Genomic DNA, 15,969 nt, shown 5'->3' on the forward strand with positions numbered 1-15,969 from the left:
ATCGTTCAAAAACAAAGCGTGGAACAAAGCCCTTCACTTGCTTGGTAACCATTTTGATGGCAGTAGGTTAAAGGTCAAATCAGCATCTTTGAATTGGTGGTGGATAACCATTTGATCCATCCTTGGTCTGAAAACAGTGGCTCTGCATCGCAATTCAAAGACGAGAAGAAGCTCTGCGACACAATTATTGTATTCTTCAGCAAAGCGCTGACCTACGTATGCCTGCAAGCCATGAAATTAGCGTATTGAGCAAGAGGAAGAACCGATCAACGTCACGTCGACATTAAACCCACATAAAACATCAAGGATGTAACTGTTTTATTTAGATGCTGGCCACCTGTCCTTGTCTTTGAACTGCTCTCACGCGTAAAAATGACAATCGCAAGGTCTCGTTTCCTGCCGGCCGATGGTCACCGTTTAGACCCGCCAGCAGTGACGGTGGATAACAAGCCGAGGACACGCCGCAGATCCGCGTCACGGCCTATTATTCAACGTCCGTCACTCCAGCGGAGTCGACACAAATCAAACTTGACGTTGTGCCCGCCTCTGTGAGATACATGTCTTGTGGTGGGGCTTGTTGAAACTTCATTGCGGGCGTGAGAATTCAGTTTGAGAATCTGGCTGATGGGATGGGCCGTGTCAGACATGGCAGGATGAAGGACGCCTTCAGTGTCAGACTGGTGTCTTCATCCGGCTTTTCATCAGTTTGGCAGTGGAGAGGAAAGTCCTTCACATGAGTTAAACACGCTGCTGTATGCCATTAGTCTACTTAAATCCAGGCTCTCCAAGTACCTTATGTTCCATTGTCTTGGATGGTTGCTTGGCAACTTATCCCCCTCAAGGACAAGCAAAACCAGCAGGATTTAATGTTGAGGACTTTATCTCACCTCTTTAAGAGGACAAAGTATCACTGGAAACCATTTGCCACCGGTTCCTGCTTCAGTCACAGACGAGAGTCTCATTAGCTCATTGGTCAGTTTCGCCAAAGTGCCTAACACTGCTTTGTTTGTGGGGTTCCAGGACATCGCCACCATGCAATTCTGTGCCAACAAGCTGGACAAAAAAGATTTCTTCGGGAAGTCGGACCCATTCCTGGTCTTCTACCGCAGCAATGAAGACGGGACGTAAGTTTGTGTTTGCTCTTTCACCAGTGGTACTTTCTAGATGCTTCTGAGCAGCAGTTAACTTAAAGCAAAATGCAAAGGAACTACTATCAACCCACAGCAAGCTTTATAATTACTAGCGTGATGTTGCTAATATGGAATATGGGACATTGAACATCCTATATCCAAAATATCTTTTCCCCAGACAAGGGTCAGGACCCTGAGTGATCGCAGACCACTTCCCGATTGGATGGGCTAATTTTGAGGCTGATTTTTAATTATTTTTTTTTTATTGACTACTGCCACAGATAAAACTGCAACTGGTTGTCATGACAGTGGAAAGGTGTCGTAAATGGTAAAAACTGTGTGAGTCCATCTCCCAGTAAAAGTTGCTTGATTAGCTTGACTGCAAAAAACCTCGATTTTAAGTCAAACGAAATGCTAAGCGTTATCTTCTTTTTATTTTTTATTTGTTTTCTCAGCCCTTCAACCACAGCGGGAGGTCCGTAGTCATGTCCCCTGCATTCTAAGTGCAATAGCTACTGAACCAGATGACAGGCCTCATCAAAATGTTTCCTCCAGAACCTAAACACTATTATTTCACTCAGAAAAGCAGCGGAGTGGATATGTCACATTTCTCTCTTTGTGTCAAAACCTAGCATTTCAAGACCTAAACATCGAATTGGTCGGTTTTCCCTTTGTTACAGTTTGGCTCTGTTGTAGTCTAACAACCACGGAACAAACACAGATGTAGAAAGATTTGACTCAATCTGTAAGAAAAATAACAACAAACCCATCAAACCCATCTTGCTTTGAGATAAATGCCTCCTGTTCCCTGAGTTGCTGCTGCCTCATCCTTAAATCAAACCTAAAATAGGTTTTCCAATCAATACTATCAACGTCCAAGGGTTCTAGACATGTGACTCCCAAACCCAGCGTCATTCATCATAGTTAGCTTTGAAACTATTGAACAAAACAAACGTTGCACAAAAAGAAAATAATATACTAAACCAAACAGGCCAGCCTCTGAGGAAAAATTCCCCACGCTAACTTTTCACCATGTTTTAGTTCGTCCCCGCCTCCTGCGCTCAGGCCAAACCCGGGTCACTGTCCGAACATTTCTCATCACGTTGAGGGGTCACGTTTTGATTTTTTGGGGGGTCACGATCAAAAAACCCTCTACTCATTAGGGCCATGTGCCAAACAGAGCCAGCCGAAATTGCCCGATGACTAGTCGCTTCTACTGTGCACATTGCTTTTCCATGCTTACGTGTTCCCCACATACCAACATGTAATAAGCCCAGTGTTCAGGAGATCAACCAAAAAAGCGGTAATAGGAAGGGGCCCGAAATGACCCGTACGGTAAAATTACAGTGTGGCAGATCCATCCCGTTGCTAAGCGAGATCAGTTGAACTCATGCACTGCATCCAGTGGTCATGCGGCTTGTAATTTTCAGCATCAGAAATGTTTGAAGGACCCACTCCTGCTGCTTCACTGTTGTACTGAGGACTTTTCTGAAAACTTGTCGGATTTCTATGCCTCGGGCATAAGGTTCTTCCGGGGCATTATTGATTTTGTCTGCGCTTTGAGAGATTTGATATTTCCGTCACACGGTTAAAGTCAAAACTTCTAAACAAGCGTTTAGAAATCATCAAAGTCAACTATGAATACAATAATTAACTTTTATCTCACTGGTCTGACTCTTCAGCTCTCGAAATTCGCTTTTTTTAAAATTGTGTTTTGTTTATGGTCTCTTCCTCCTTATCATTACAATTCCAGGTTCACCATCTGTCACAAGACCGAGGTAATCAAGAACAACCTCAACCCAGTCTGGCAGTCATTCACCATCCCTGTGCGAGCGCTCTGCAACGGAGACTTCGACCGGTAAGTGCGACATGACTCGAGCAGGTCTATCATTATGTTCTTTCACCTTAAAGATGGAAGTGGTCAAAGATAGTTTTTGTGGAAATTTTGGAGGCTTCTTTAAGAAACTCGGTGAATGACAAAGAATGGTCAAAATGGTCTTTGGATATTTATATGAGGCCCCAAAGGTACGAGTCTCACAGAGTGCAGAGTAATCTGCAGGACAATACAAAGACTGAACTCTATGGTGTGTTTTTTTTATTTTATACCTAAGCAGGACCGTTGGGCCTTCCTTGAGAATGGGCCCCTCTGTAACGTTCACGTGTTCCCCACGGAACCAACGTGACAAGCTTCTGGACAATGCGTTAGTTAGAAACCAAGAGATTGACAAAAAGTAGACATGTCAAAAGGAGGGGCAGTTGGGAGGTAAGTAGCTAACAGATCAGGTCCCCATCGAGGAAATGAAGCCTCATTAAATTCTCCATATATGGAGAATACCGGGTACATGCAACATTTTCCATTACATTGTAGTGGCATAATGTGAATTCAATCAATTGATCTTAATACCTCTAGTGGTGTTAGGGCTTCATGTGTGTGTGGAATGAAAGAAAAAATGAAAAGAAGTCTATTGAGAGCAAGGCTGGGCGGTAAAGAGTCGAACAGCAGCAAATTTGATGCATTTTTTTTCTCCCTCCCCCATTGGTCTTATTCTTCTGCTCTCAATGTTTTTAAACAATAGGTTCATACGCAATAAGAAGATAAGAGACCTCATGCAATGAGAATAATGTAATATGATAGCAAGGAGAAATAAATCTTATCTTTCTTCAGAATTCCAATATCAGGATGTAACACTCTTTTGGTCCTCATGAATTGCGAGTATATACAGTACCTACCTGATAGAGGGAGCTGAAGTAGAATTCATTATTTCGCCAGAGCATTGTTTGTTTGTATTTGGCAGCACCAGAAATTGAAGTATCTCAAACATGAAACCTTGTCAGCTTTTTGCTTGTCGTTATTCTTGTCATTTTGAACGCTAGCTCATAAATGAAACTAAAGGACGTTCTCTTTTTTTTTTTTTTTTTTTTTTTTTTGAGGGCATTTGGATTTTTTGATATACACAATATTCCCTATGGCTGAGAGCATGTCTCAAAAATAAACATATGAATAATAACAATTTATGTTAACAATGCAATAATGTAATAAATGAAAAATGATAAATCAAGCTCTGGCTCAGGCAGTAATTTCCCAGGGTAAACTTCAAGAAACTCCCAGGTTTGACGCACAAGATGAAATTTAATTTAGTTAGGTTTTTTTTTTTTTGGTCAGGCTTTGTATGAATCTGGGTTCTACAATTCCTTGGGCAATTATGGCTTATATGATAATGAAAGATGCTCGCAACACACACAGCTGTCATTATAATTTTATGTGAACATTTTCAATACATTTTCCTACTCCCATGAGTGGATGGTTTTTGTAAGTTTCTCTCAAAAAATAGTGCTAATAAATTGATCATTAATTTTGATGCAAGCCGGGATATGAGTAACCTAAGGGCTGGAGTAAATTAAAATTTGCTTTAAAAATATCTTTCAATTATATCTTTGCACTTGCTTTTTCTTAACCAGTTTTATATGATTTTATTTAATTTTATTACACAAGCAAATTTAATTAATGAATTTTAAAGTTATTTCACCTCCAATTTTTCAAATATATTGGCCGCTAATTGTTGCTTATGTTAAACAAGAGGCTTATTTGCCCAAGTATATTACTTTTGCTCTATTAATTGGTGGTTCATTTTCCATGTGAAGTCATTGTTTATCAGCATCACTGAAGCACATTATCTGCACTAGTAGTCAAACAGTGTTGTCTCTAAAAGCCTCGCTATGTTGTTCTCATGTTATAGCGCCGGCTTTTCTTCGCCTTTAAGTGGATGCTGCATAGGAATTGACAAAAAAAAAAAAAGCCGAAGGATCAAGCTGTTGCTTAAAAAAACAAATCATACAATGTTTCAAAAAAACAGCAAGCATATATTTAATTAATTTAGCAGATCAATTAGATTAAAAATAAAACCAGAAATCGTCTAATCAATAGCTTTTAGAGGATTAAAATTTTAGCTGAACATTTGCCTATTCTGTTGAATTTATCTGTGAAATTAGGTGTAAAGCCCTTTCCCCCCCAAAAAAAAGAAAATCAAAATACCCCATTAGATTTCTCAAGAAAATAAAATTTAAACTGAATAAATTCAGTTCAATTAAAACAAATCTACTAAATTTGTTCACTATTTTTATTTTTTGATTTTTCATGGACAATATTTTCTTTGAGAGCTGCACAAAGGGCCCTTGTTAGATTCCGACAAGGGGACCTTTCTGTGCAGAGTTTGCATGTTCTCCCCATGTCTACATGGGTTTCCTTCAGGTTCTCCAGTTTCCTCCCACAGTACAAAGTCACGCAGCAGGTTAACTGGAAAAAATTGGGAACATTTCCCCGAGTGAGTGAACATTGTCTGTCTTTGTATGTAGCCCTGGTAACCAGTCCAGAGTCTTCCCGCCTCTCCTCCGATGACAGCTGGGAAAGGCTCCAGCATCCTCTCGCGACACAGAGCGCAGGATAAGCGGCAAACGATGGATGGATGGATTTTCTTAATGACATTTCAGGGATGTTTCTCACAGTGGAAGCTGTCCATGGTGGCTAGAATAATGCCAGCAGTCGGCTGTGTCATCAGTCTCAGGCCAGTGCTGGTGTTATTGAGACCAAAATGGAGCCAAAGTAGCAACAAACACCTTACTGGGTCAAATAAACAGCATTTAGATCCCAGGAAAAGCTAATGTCGTCTATGGAACTGAATTAAATGATCTGATCCGGGTGTGCGCCGCCAACTAAAGTCACCAGGGTATTTTCTATCTGATCCCATGGTAACGGCAGAAAAATGCAGATTTCTATCTTTTCTCTGATTGTTAACTTCTGCCTCTCCTCCCTTTCTCTCCATTCGCCTCCAACCCCATCCCTCCATCCTGACAGGACAGTCAAGGTGGACGTTTACGACTGGGACAGGGATGGAAGGTCAGTTTGTTTGCTCGCTTATCTACTTTTTTTTTATTTTATTTTCATGCTGAACTCCTCAAATGTTACATGGTTACCAAGCAACTGGAACTTCGTTGATCCAAGGGTGACAACTGAGTACTGCTACTCCAAAGTAATTTCTTTTGGTTTGTAGTCCGTGGAATTAGATGCCGCAGAGGACAATGTAATTCGAGGGCTCCTTTTAGCTTTGAACTGATTAAGTAATTACAAAACAATAAAATAGGAGATGGCAAAACAACTATAAAACTAAGCAAGAAGATCGAAAAGAAAAAAGTACAACGCAAAAATAACAAACGGAATTAACAAAGATAGTTTACTGTACACTTTAGACACTTTAATGCACCAAACACACACAACGTTAACACGGATGCTTCAGAGCTCACAATACACCACGACCTTTGAAAGGAATTCCAACAGGCCCTTTACTCCTATAATTCATGCTAACTTTAGCTCGAGATGCTAATAACAGTACAGCAGTCCTGTCAAAGTACCAACTGTTGGTCACTCAGGCTTTGGCTTGGGATGTTAATAAGATATGTGAGTGAGATACAGTTTGACACGATATTGCAGGAGGATGCAGGTTTCCACAACCTTCACCGGAAGTAAATATCTCGAGCGCTTGGGAAAAAAAACAATGATGTTGCTAAATAGCGCCACCTACTGGTCAAAAATACAGTGGTGCCTAAAAGTACAGCAGCTCTCTTATGTTTAACTGCACCATTTACTTTGCTGTTTTTTCTGATAATATTACACTTATATAATGACAACAAAATGCATATTAACATAATACATATTAGCTGAATCGAAGTTGAATGTTTTGCACTTACCACACTGCAAAGATGAGTTCAGTTTTGTTGAATGCTACTCTTATTGAAATTAGCTGAACATCGTAACGGTTAAAATCGTGACTCATCATTTTCATAGATTGTGTTCATAGTTATTAGCCAAGACACATCTGACATTAAATGGAATTTTAACTAAATGTATTGTCTTGGCATTTAGTGCAAATTATTAAAAATTAAAAGAAAAAACATGGATAAATGTGAAAGTAAATAACCCTTTTCATGAGGGATGATTGATATTTATACGATACCCTTGTGTAGTTATACACAAACACACACACACACACGCACACGCACTTATGCATATGATGCTATAATGTTTAGTATGTGTTATATATATGTTCACATGTTTGTGTATATATAATATAAATTAATAGTGTCCCTTTCTCTATATATAGTAAAAAAGGTTCCTGATAAAATTATGATTTTATCAGCGACCTTAATATCAGAGACTGTCTTAATAAGAGAAACTGAAATTTTAAGTTTATTTCTTTACTTAAAACCAGCTTTCTTCGTGCTGTCATTCAACTCACAGTTACTTTTTCATCCTAGAGAAAATAGGCCGTTGTGAATCAGTTTTGTCATTTTGCTATTTTTCTAAAGAAGTTGTATTAATTTTTGTGAAGAATTCTCTAAAAGAATCTCATGGTCTTTTCTTTTATGGTCTTAGTGGACAGTCGTGGGCGCGGTCACTCCTCCGAGACTCTCAGGCGAAACCCCCCAAGGGGTCTCAGACTCGTCTTTTTGATTTCTTTTTTTATTTTCTATGTGCCTTCTTGTATCCTTCTGTTCCTGCTGAGCGATGAACTCACAGCCTCTCCTCCAGGATTCCGCTCTAAATACCAGCCTTATGTGTCGTGTACAGCTTCAGGTGCTGCTATATGGAGATGCTGAGATGATTTGAACGCGAGCGGGGAGTTGATATTTACCAGTATAATGATGCTGAAGGGGCATTTCAGATACAAACGATGTGATCTTCCTCCTCGGATTCCTCACAAGTAAAATATTCGCCGGCCATATGTTCAGGGTGCTACAGATAAAGTGTAGTGACCGTGAGCCTGTGGAAGTATTGAAATATTATGCAATTTAAATGGGTATTTACTGCAAATAAGGCCATCTTTACGTATTTAGAATCACAGATGACCTACAGTAAAATTAGATTTTTTTTTCTTTCTTTGGAAACAAGCCTTTTCTGGAAGAGCTTCACCTTATATTTTGCTGAAATGGAGAGAATAGCTTGTGAGGCAAAATGGATTAACCTGCTTGTCATTGCCTTTGTGGGGGTCCTGAACTCTTTGGTTGATTAGCCAATTTTTTTTTTAATATATTTTAAAAAACATTTTGTCCCCAATTTTTATTAAATTAATCAAAATTAAACTAAGTTAATTCTATTCAATTTTAATTAATTGAAATTAAATTAATTAAAATTGAATTTCATAATTTTCTGTTTATGTATTGTAGCAAATAGATAAATCAAGGTTGAAGATGTCATCTTGTGATCATGCAATTTACAGACAATGTTTGCTTATAAAGTAAAGCAGCACTGCCTCCCTGCTCACTTTACCCCCTATTTCCTCTTCTTGGGTGCTGCCGTTGGAGGCCTGGAGGAAGACCCATGAACGGATGGAGTGAACCTGTTGCAATCAATGTTAAAATCATGTTTAAAATCAAAACCTGAATAAAGAAGAAATATTTTTTATTGTCACATTCGGTTATATAGACAGCAGAACCTGACAGTTGGATTTAACCCACCATGGATGAACCATGAGAGGAAGGCAGCTACTGAGCAGTGCCAGGGAGCGGTTAGGGCAGTGGTCCCCAAACTTCGGCCCGGGGGCCGGATACACCCCGCCTCCTCATTTTGCCCGGCCCTGAACAATACCAGAGATTCATTATGATTTTTTTTTCATTCGTAATTGTAACTTGTACATGCATAGAACGTAACATTCTAGTCCACCCTTCTGCAGTCTGTGCCTTATCTGAAACTCCTCCCAAAAAAAAAAAAAGTCCTGGACACACCCCTGTCAAATAACACGGAATAATGGTGAAAAGATTAGGTAAGAGAAAAACAGATACAGAATGCCGTGTATTTAGCCTGTATTGTATTTTTTTTGTTAAATTCAAAGACAAGGCTGTTTGTCTCATCTGTCAAGAGATGAGACAAAGACATTATTCATTGATAATGTTATTATTTATTTTCTGATCCCAGAGAGGGTTAATTTTTGGTTATGTGTAGCTTTCTGGAAAACAATAAATGTTTACATTTAGACATGTTTACATCTGCGATCGTCACACTTTATGTTACAAACTGGCAGCCCCCCCCGTTTGAGAGGGGAAAAGTTATTTGGCTATTATTATTAAAATTATTATTATTAAAAGTTATTTGGGTTATTTTTTCCTTGCAGGAAAAAGTTGGGGGACCCCTGGGTTAGGGGTTCGGTGTCTCACTCAACAACACTTTGACTGGCTAGGAGGAAGCGCAGGAATCAAACCAGGAATGTTTGGTATTATTTTAATAGCTCTGTACCGAAATCACAATAATAAGGCACATTTTTCATGGCTTTTCGGCCCAGTTTACAGCACAGTAGGGGCTCCCTGGGGTCTCCATCCGAACTGATGGAGATATGGACCACGTTGAAGACCCCTGGTCAAGGAGCTGAGTGTTTCCATGGGTGAAATAAGAGCCACCCTAGCAGATTTTCAAACAACTTGTTGTAAAAGGCGCAACATATCTGGAATGGGGACAGGGGGGGCTGTTGGATGCCCGAATAATGTCCTTGTTTCATGAATGTTGCAGCCCCTCAAAAACAATGCTGTGCCGTCGTGTTCGCTGAAACTAACCGTGTCAACATCGTTCTGAATTGCAAATGAGGAAGATTCTTCCCCTTTTGCCTCGTCTGCGGAGCTTCGCATGCCTTCGCTGCGTGAGCCGTGCTTCAGATTTACAGCATGGCCTTTCATCCGCAATGTTCAGCGCTCTAAAATGTGTTTCATTCGGGATCGAGCAGAGTGTATGCGTGTTCTCGCGTGTGTGTTTCCTGATTGCCCCCGGTTTTGATTAAATCCTGCAACCTCTTTGACAGGATTCACAAGATTACCTTGGTAGTCTTTGGATTTAAGGTCCGGTGTGTTGACTTGCAAGAAGACGGCGGGGGGTTAAGGTTACGTCAAACCTTGTTTAAGCCTCGGATTTACGTTAAGGCAACTGACCAATTACGTTTTAGGCAGTAAAAATTCCGCATTTTCTGTACAATGGTGCTTTTAAATGAAGAAAAACAGCCTGTCAGAGCTTCAAGGATCAATGTAAGCCCAAACCTAAAAGAGACATTTTGTCTTTTCCTTTATATCTCATGATTTTTTTCTTTCGTCGTGATTTGATTTTATATTTTTTGTTTTTTCGCAGGGTATCTTCTCAGTAAGGTGCCAATAGCCCCGTAACGCCGCCACAGCTAATAGAGATGGAATTGATGGAATGATGAGATGAAACTGTTTTCCCCTCTTTCTCCGTCTCTGTCCTCCAGCCATGACTTCATCGGAGAGTTTACCACCAGCTACCGAGAACTGTCCCGGGGACAAAGCCAGTTTAATGTCTATGAGGTACATTGCATTTTATTCATTTTTCAGTATCCTGAGCACTTGCAAAAACACCATAGACGCACAAAGCAAGCCTGTGAATATGTATGATTAATCAATATATATATATACATATATATATCTATATATACGTATACAGATTTATATATAGATGTATATATAAAATATGTAAAATACATTTTCTTTGTTTTATGAAACGCTATCTGCTGGACCTTGAGGCTTTATGTTTTTTTCCTTGTGATTAAAAGTAAAAATTCCTCCTGTCTTTTTTTTTTTGGGAAAGGTTTTGAATCCCAAAAAGAAAGGAAAGAAGAAGAAATACATTAATTCTGGGACGGTAAGAACTGCCGGACTGCGTTTGATGGAAAGTAATCGTGTTGCTCACGACACGTCAGAGCACTGAAGTGATGTTTCTTCTTTCCATGCTCAAGGTGACTTTGCTGTCTTTCAAAACGGAGTCGGAATACACGTTTGTGGACTTTATCCGAGGAGGGTAAGAGTTTAGGAGCCATCAGTGCATGGAGGAACCTTGAACAAAAAAGTGTTTAGTAGCCTACATATAGATTAACAGCACACACACGCACAAAGGCTTTTGCCTTGCTGAAGCCATTACATCCCTTTATATACTATTTGAATTGGATCTTCCAAAGAAGAATAAAAACAAACACCATATAGCTTCTGCTTGAAACTGAGACAAATATATAAACAAATTATAATATATATACAGTGTATTTTTGCATTGTATGACTGGGCAAAATGAAAACGGTAACATTTTATGATTTTTTTTGTCCTGATGCTGATCACAATAAATGAATTAATATAATTAAAACTAATAAATGAATAATAAAATAAAATCTTGCTCTTTGAATAACACCATTAACCCCCCCCCCCCCCCCCCCCCAAATAATCAAAATAAAGTAGGAGAAAAACCTCGGTGTTGCACAGATGCTTCTGAACTCTAACATCACAGAATTAGGACTTTCGTGATTGATGTTTCCAATCGCTCTCCTCAGCTTCTTAAGTCAGTTCATATTTGTACCAGAAACACGTCAAAGCTGCTAAAAATATCCAATCAAACAAGCAATCATCAGCACATCAGGTTCTCTCTCTCTCAACTGACAGTAGTGAACCTCTGATGCAACTCTTAGCTCAGGTTGAGTAGCTGTCAGTGTGCCTTCCATGCAGAGATGTGGTTCTTTGTATGACCTCATATTTTTCTTTTTCCGGTTGAAAATGATGTTCTCAATCTCCCAACAGGACCCAACTCAATTTTACAGTTGCCATCGACTTCACAGCATCTAATGGTAAGACAGTGTTTTTTGCCCTTGAAAATGTTCAGAATAAAGATTATTTTTGATGGTTAGCTCTCACCTCCTATAGTTTTGCGCAATGATTGTCAACATTTTCCGTGATCGTTTCAACACACAGCCTTTGGGCATTTTTTTTTCGGTGAGATTTGAAAATGAGGCGTGGGACGCGTGTGGGTCACAGGGCTCCAAAATGATCAACACATAATCGACATTTCCTAATGTAGTCAAAGAATTCCATATCCATCGGACAATATAAAAGGTGAGCAGCAGACTTGAAGTACATCAAAATCAAACTTTATGATCAATAAAATTAAGACAAAGAGCTGATTCAACCACCGAGAGGACGATAATGATGAAGATGAACGAGCAGAGCAGTGAGAGGATGAGCCGAAACAAACTGCAAGATGAGCAGAATGACACAATAAGAGGATGAGCGGAATCAAATCGAGTCCGAAATAACAAAAGAAGGAGCTGAACCCAATGATAAGAGAATGAGCCAAGTCATACCATAGATGGACACGCCAACGAAAGCCACCAGAGAACAAACTATCTGGAGCGACAAGAGAAAAAGCGGAATCAAAGCGACCACTAACAAGATGATAGCCTAAATTCAAAAGCGATTGGGGAATGAAGAGAATAGAAAGATGGTCAGTTGACCAATAGAGCGACAAGCTGAATAAAACCAAGAGAAAAAGAGCCAAATCGGACAGTAAGATGATGAACCGAACTAAACCACAGGAGGACCCGGTTCTAACCCAAGAATAGGAGTTGATCCAAATGATCACAACAGGCTGAATCAAAGAGAGAAAAAATAAATAAATAAATAAAAAAGCAAACGGATCAAGGATGAAATTCCCCCTACGAAAAATGTGACTTAATGGAAGCTCTAAGCTGCAGACCTTTATGAGTGTTTCCGCTTGATTTTGCTGTCAGCACTGTAATCAAAACTGCTTAGAATCACAGATGACGCCCCCTGCCGCTCCAACCGCCCCTCTTTTTTGGAATATAGCCTTCAAGTTACACCCTGACTTGGACACCCTATCCTCGGGATATTGGCACTGGGACTTAGTTTCACATTAAATGCCGAACACAAACCTTTTGGAGATTCTACAACTTCAACAGATAGACAGGGATCAGTCTCAGGTTGTTTGGGAAATTACACATGCATGAATATCATACTCTATACAATTAAAGCGTCAAAAGTAAAGTGGTTTCCTACTGATCAATGGAGTCATGTTATGAACGGATTCCAACTGTGATTGTTGAATGAGTCCAATTAATTTTTTTCCCGCAGAGATGAATTAAAAGTAGCACCAGCCATGATCTGACCAATGGATGACTTCCATCAATAAAAGTGCAGTTGAAAATCTCAGTGTCCATTTTGATACATTCAAATAAAAATCATGCTCCATCCTATCACAGTCCTTCAGGCACCACTGCACGTGTCATATCCGCACTTTCGGCTTTTTCAAACCCCGCAGCGGTTCTTGTTCTTCACATGTGTCGTGGCTACCTCCTCCAGGAAACCCCTCGCAGCCCACCTCTCTTCACTACATGAGTCCCTACCAGATGAACGCCTATGCCATGGCCCTGAAGGCGGTGGGTGAGATCATCCAGGACTACGACAGTGACAAACTTTTCCCGGCTTACGGCTTTGGCGCCAAACTTCCCCCTGATGGGAAGATCTCCCACGCATTCCCACTGGTAAGCGGTTTAATTGCATCCCAACAATTTCATAGTAAATCATTTCGCGATGACTTAACATGGAGATACAGCGACAACAAAAACATGCTTTTCAAAATCAGGATTGTGCTTGTTTTGATTGAATCAATACTGGAATATCAAATGTGTCCATTTTGTAAATATTGGGTCTCTTAAGCTGCTGGAGTCCACTTGTGCCCTAGAAGCTCTTCATGGCCTCAGGCCCGGTAGAAATGCAGCCCAGCATGGTGTCAGGACAAAAATGAATAAACCAATAAATAAATACAATTTTAATAATTAGGGTGGAAAACAAACAGCTTCTGAACAGCCGAGTCCTACAACCCCAACTTCTGAAGGAACACTACAGGAGATCGTTCCTGCCAGGTGCAATCAGACTGTACAACTCACCTGCCCCAGTTACAGTCTGTCAGCATAGAACTGCACTGATGTTCCCCAACATCTCCTCGCATTCCTTCCCACCCTATTCAAACAACACACTCACAAATATTCTCCTTGTGTATGTTGCAAATAGTCAGAATATTTTAAGTAACTTCATCTTGTCATTCGATGCATATAGATTTATTATCTCAACCTTTATATGATATAAATATCATATTTATACAGTGACAATGTACCTGGCTGGTACCATCCATCCATCCATCCATCCATCCATCCATCCATCCATCCATCCATCCATCCATCCAAAGAGCAGTTATCCAGAAGCTTTTATGTATAGATCTGGTTTCCAGCAGATTTGTCATAGATCAAATCACCAGCAGTTCAAGTCCACTACTCTTTTGTAGTTCCATTTTTTTGTTCTCTTACATATTATTAATCCCTTGGGGCATTTATTTTCTTTGGATGAATGAACCGTGAGCTGTTGGCAGCAACTTGGCGGCACCAAGGTAGCAGTTAGGGGTTCAAGGTTTTGCCCGACGGCACTTCGGCAAGCTTGGAGGAGTGCTGGAATTGATCCAGGAATGTTTGGTTCCAAGGATGACCATTCTAACCCTCTAGTCATGCTGCCTATCATAGATGAGAAATTTAATATACCACTTCTATGGCTCCAGTATAACATATTTTAGCTAATTTCTGACCTTCCGATCGCCGACCTGGGGATGCAGCCAGTATCAAACAAGTCAGACGAGTTGTTTCTGAGTCTGTCTTCCTTTTCCTGTTTTATCTGGTCCGCGCAAATTGCCACGTCTTCTGTGGAGAACAGACACTTCTGTGTCACATACGAAGTGGAACAGTGACACACAAAGTGGAAGACTTTTTGGGATGCTCAGAGGGGCTTTGGCTATAAATTCAATGACTATTATTGCTTTGTGATTTGCTTTGTCAACCACACCAGTGAGAGGATGCAATGCTGATGGATTCAGTGTGAAGTGGGTGTTTAGCCTAGCATAAAGCTCTTTGACCAGCACTACAACTTCTGCTACCCATTTAGTGGGTGTGCACGTTGTCTTTCTTTGGGGCTTTTTAAAAATGGCTCTAAGAATGCCATTCTCCGACTGGAACTTCCCGTTTTGCTCCAAAAAGTAGGCCTGGCTCGACCCCAAGCAACTCCTTGCTTCAGCCACCAGCCGCCTGGACATTTGTGTTAGCAGATACTCAGTGGCATCCATTCACCACCCAACCCTGGGAACTGAGTCCGAGTTGATTTGCAGAATTTTGTATTTTCACTTTGTTTTAAAACTATGTCTCCTCGGTGTCTCACAGCATCACTCATACATTTCTCCCTGAACAAAGGGTGAGTAGCAAAAGTGGCCGAACTAGAACACCCCAGATATTTGGAAGGCAACATCTGTCCAGCAGCTGGGCTACCAACTTACTAGCATTATTCATATTCAATATTGGGTCACAGTCGTGTATTTTGTAATCGGGTCTCCATTTCCATGTCCAAAATTATTCAGGCACTGTTTCTCTGGTACCATAAAAGTTTGGATTTTAAAATACACCTAGTAACATGCAGCGTCTCTGAAGGACCATTTGTTAAGTCCATGAAGAAAGCAAGACGAGCAAACGGCGGGAGGAATCGGAGGGTAAAAGGAAATATGATGAAAATAAAATGTTAATGGTGCTCTGCTCCAAGCACTCTGCTGTCAGCCGGCAGGAAGGCAACAATGGAATTGTCAAGGCGGCGCAGTAAAAAAATCATGGCTTCTCCTCCTGTGACTTACTTTACAAAGTAAGTGAGAAAAGAGGTGGTGAGTTTCTGACGCTGCTCTGTTTCCCTGCCGCGGGATGAGATTATTTTTCTTCAAATAAGACCACCATTTCCACGTGGGAGTAAACACCTCAGTGGCATGCCTCGGGTCTGTAATTAGAAAAATCAAGTCTCTTCAACCTGAAACTGTCATTCTTAATTCTGGTTTGTCAAACATCATGATCCCTCCAGGTCCGGGTCTCAGGCGGACGAGCCTCGTCAAACTTCATTCTTTTGTCTGAGTTTTCAATGCGAGTGGCATCTCAAT

The 15,969-nt window shown here is 40.4% G+C and overlaps 1 protein-coding gene across 1 annotated transcript in view; it reads left to right on the forward strand.

Moving 5' to 3' along the window:
* Positions 1 to 15,969, forward strand: part of LOC147222268 (copine-9-like) — a 120,571-nt gene that overhangs the window by 83,969 nt on the left and 20,633 nt on the right. The window contains exons 8-15 of the mRNA XM_086167745.1: positions 1,021 to 1,124; positions 2,884 to 2,988; positions 5,983 to 6,024; positions 10,409 to 10,484; positions 10,765 to 10,818; positions 10,913 to 10,974; positions 11,739 to 11,785; positions 13,314 to 13,495. Coding sequence (XP_086023871.1) covers positions 1,021 to 1,124; positions 2,884 to 2,988; positions 5,983 to 6,024; positions 10,409 to 10,484; positions 10,765 to 10,818; positions 10,913 to 10,974; positions 11,739 to 11,785; positions 13,314 to 13,495 — 672 coding nt within the window. The remainder of the gene's footprint in view (positions 1 to 1,020; positions 1,125 to 2,883; positions 2,989 to 5,982; positions 6,025 to 10,408; positions 10,485 to 10,764; positions 10,819 to 10,912; positions 10,975 to 11,738; positions 11,786 to 13,313; positions 13,496 to 15,969) is intronic.

Source organism: Fistularia commersonii, chromosome 21, assembly GCF_037954325.1.
Source record: "Fistularia commersonii isolate RoL2024-O1a breed Wild chromosome 21, RoL_Fcom_v1.0, whole genome shotgun sequence".
NCBI classification, from domain to species: Eukaryota; Metazoa; Chordata; class Actinopteri; order Syngnathiformes; family Fistulariidae; genus Fistularia; species Fistularia commersonii.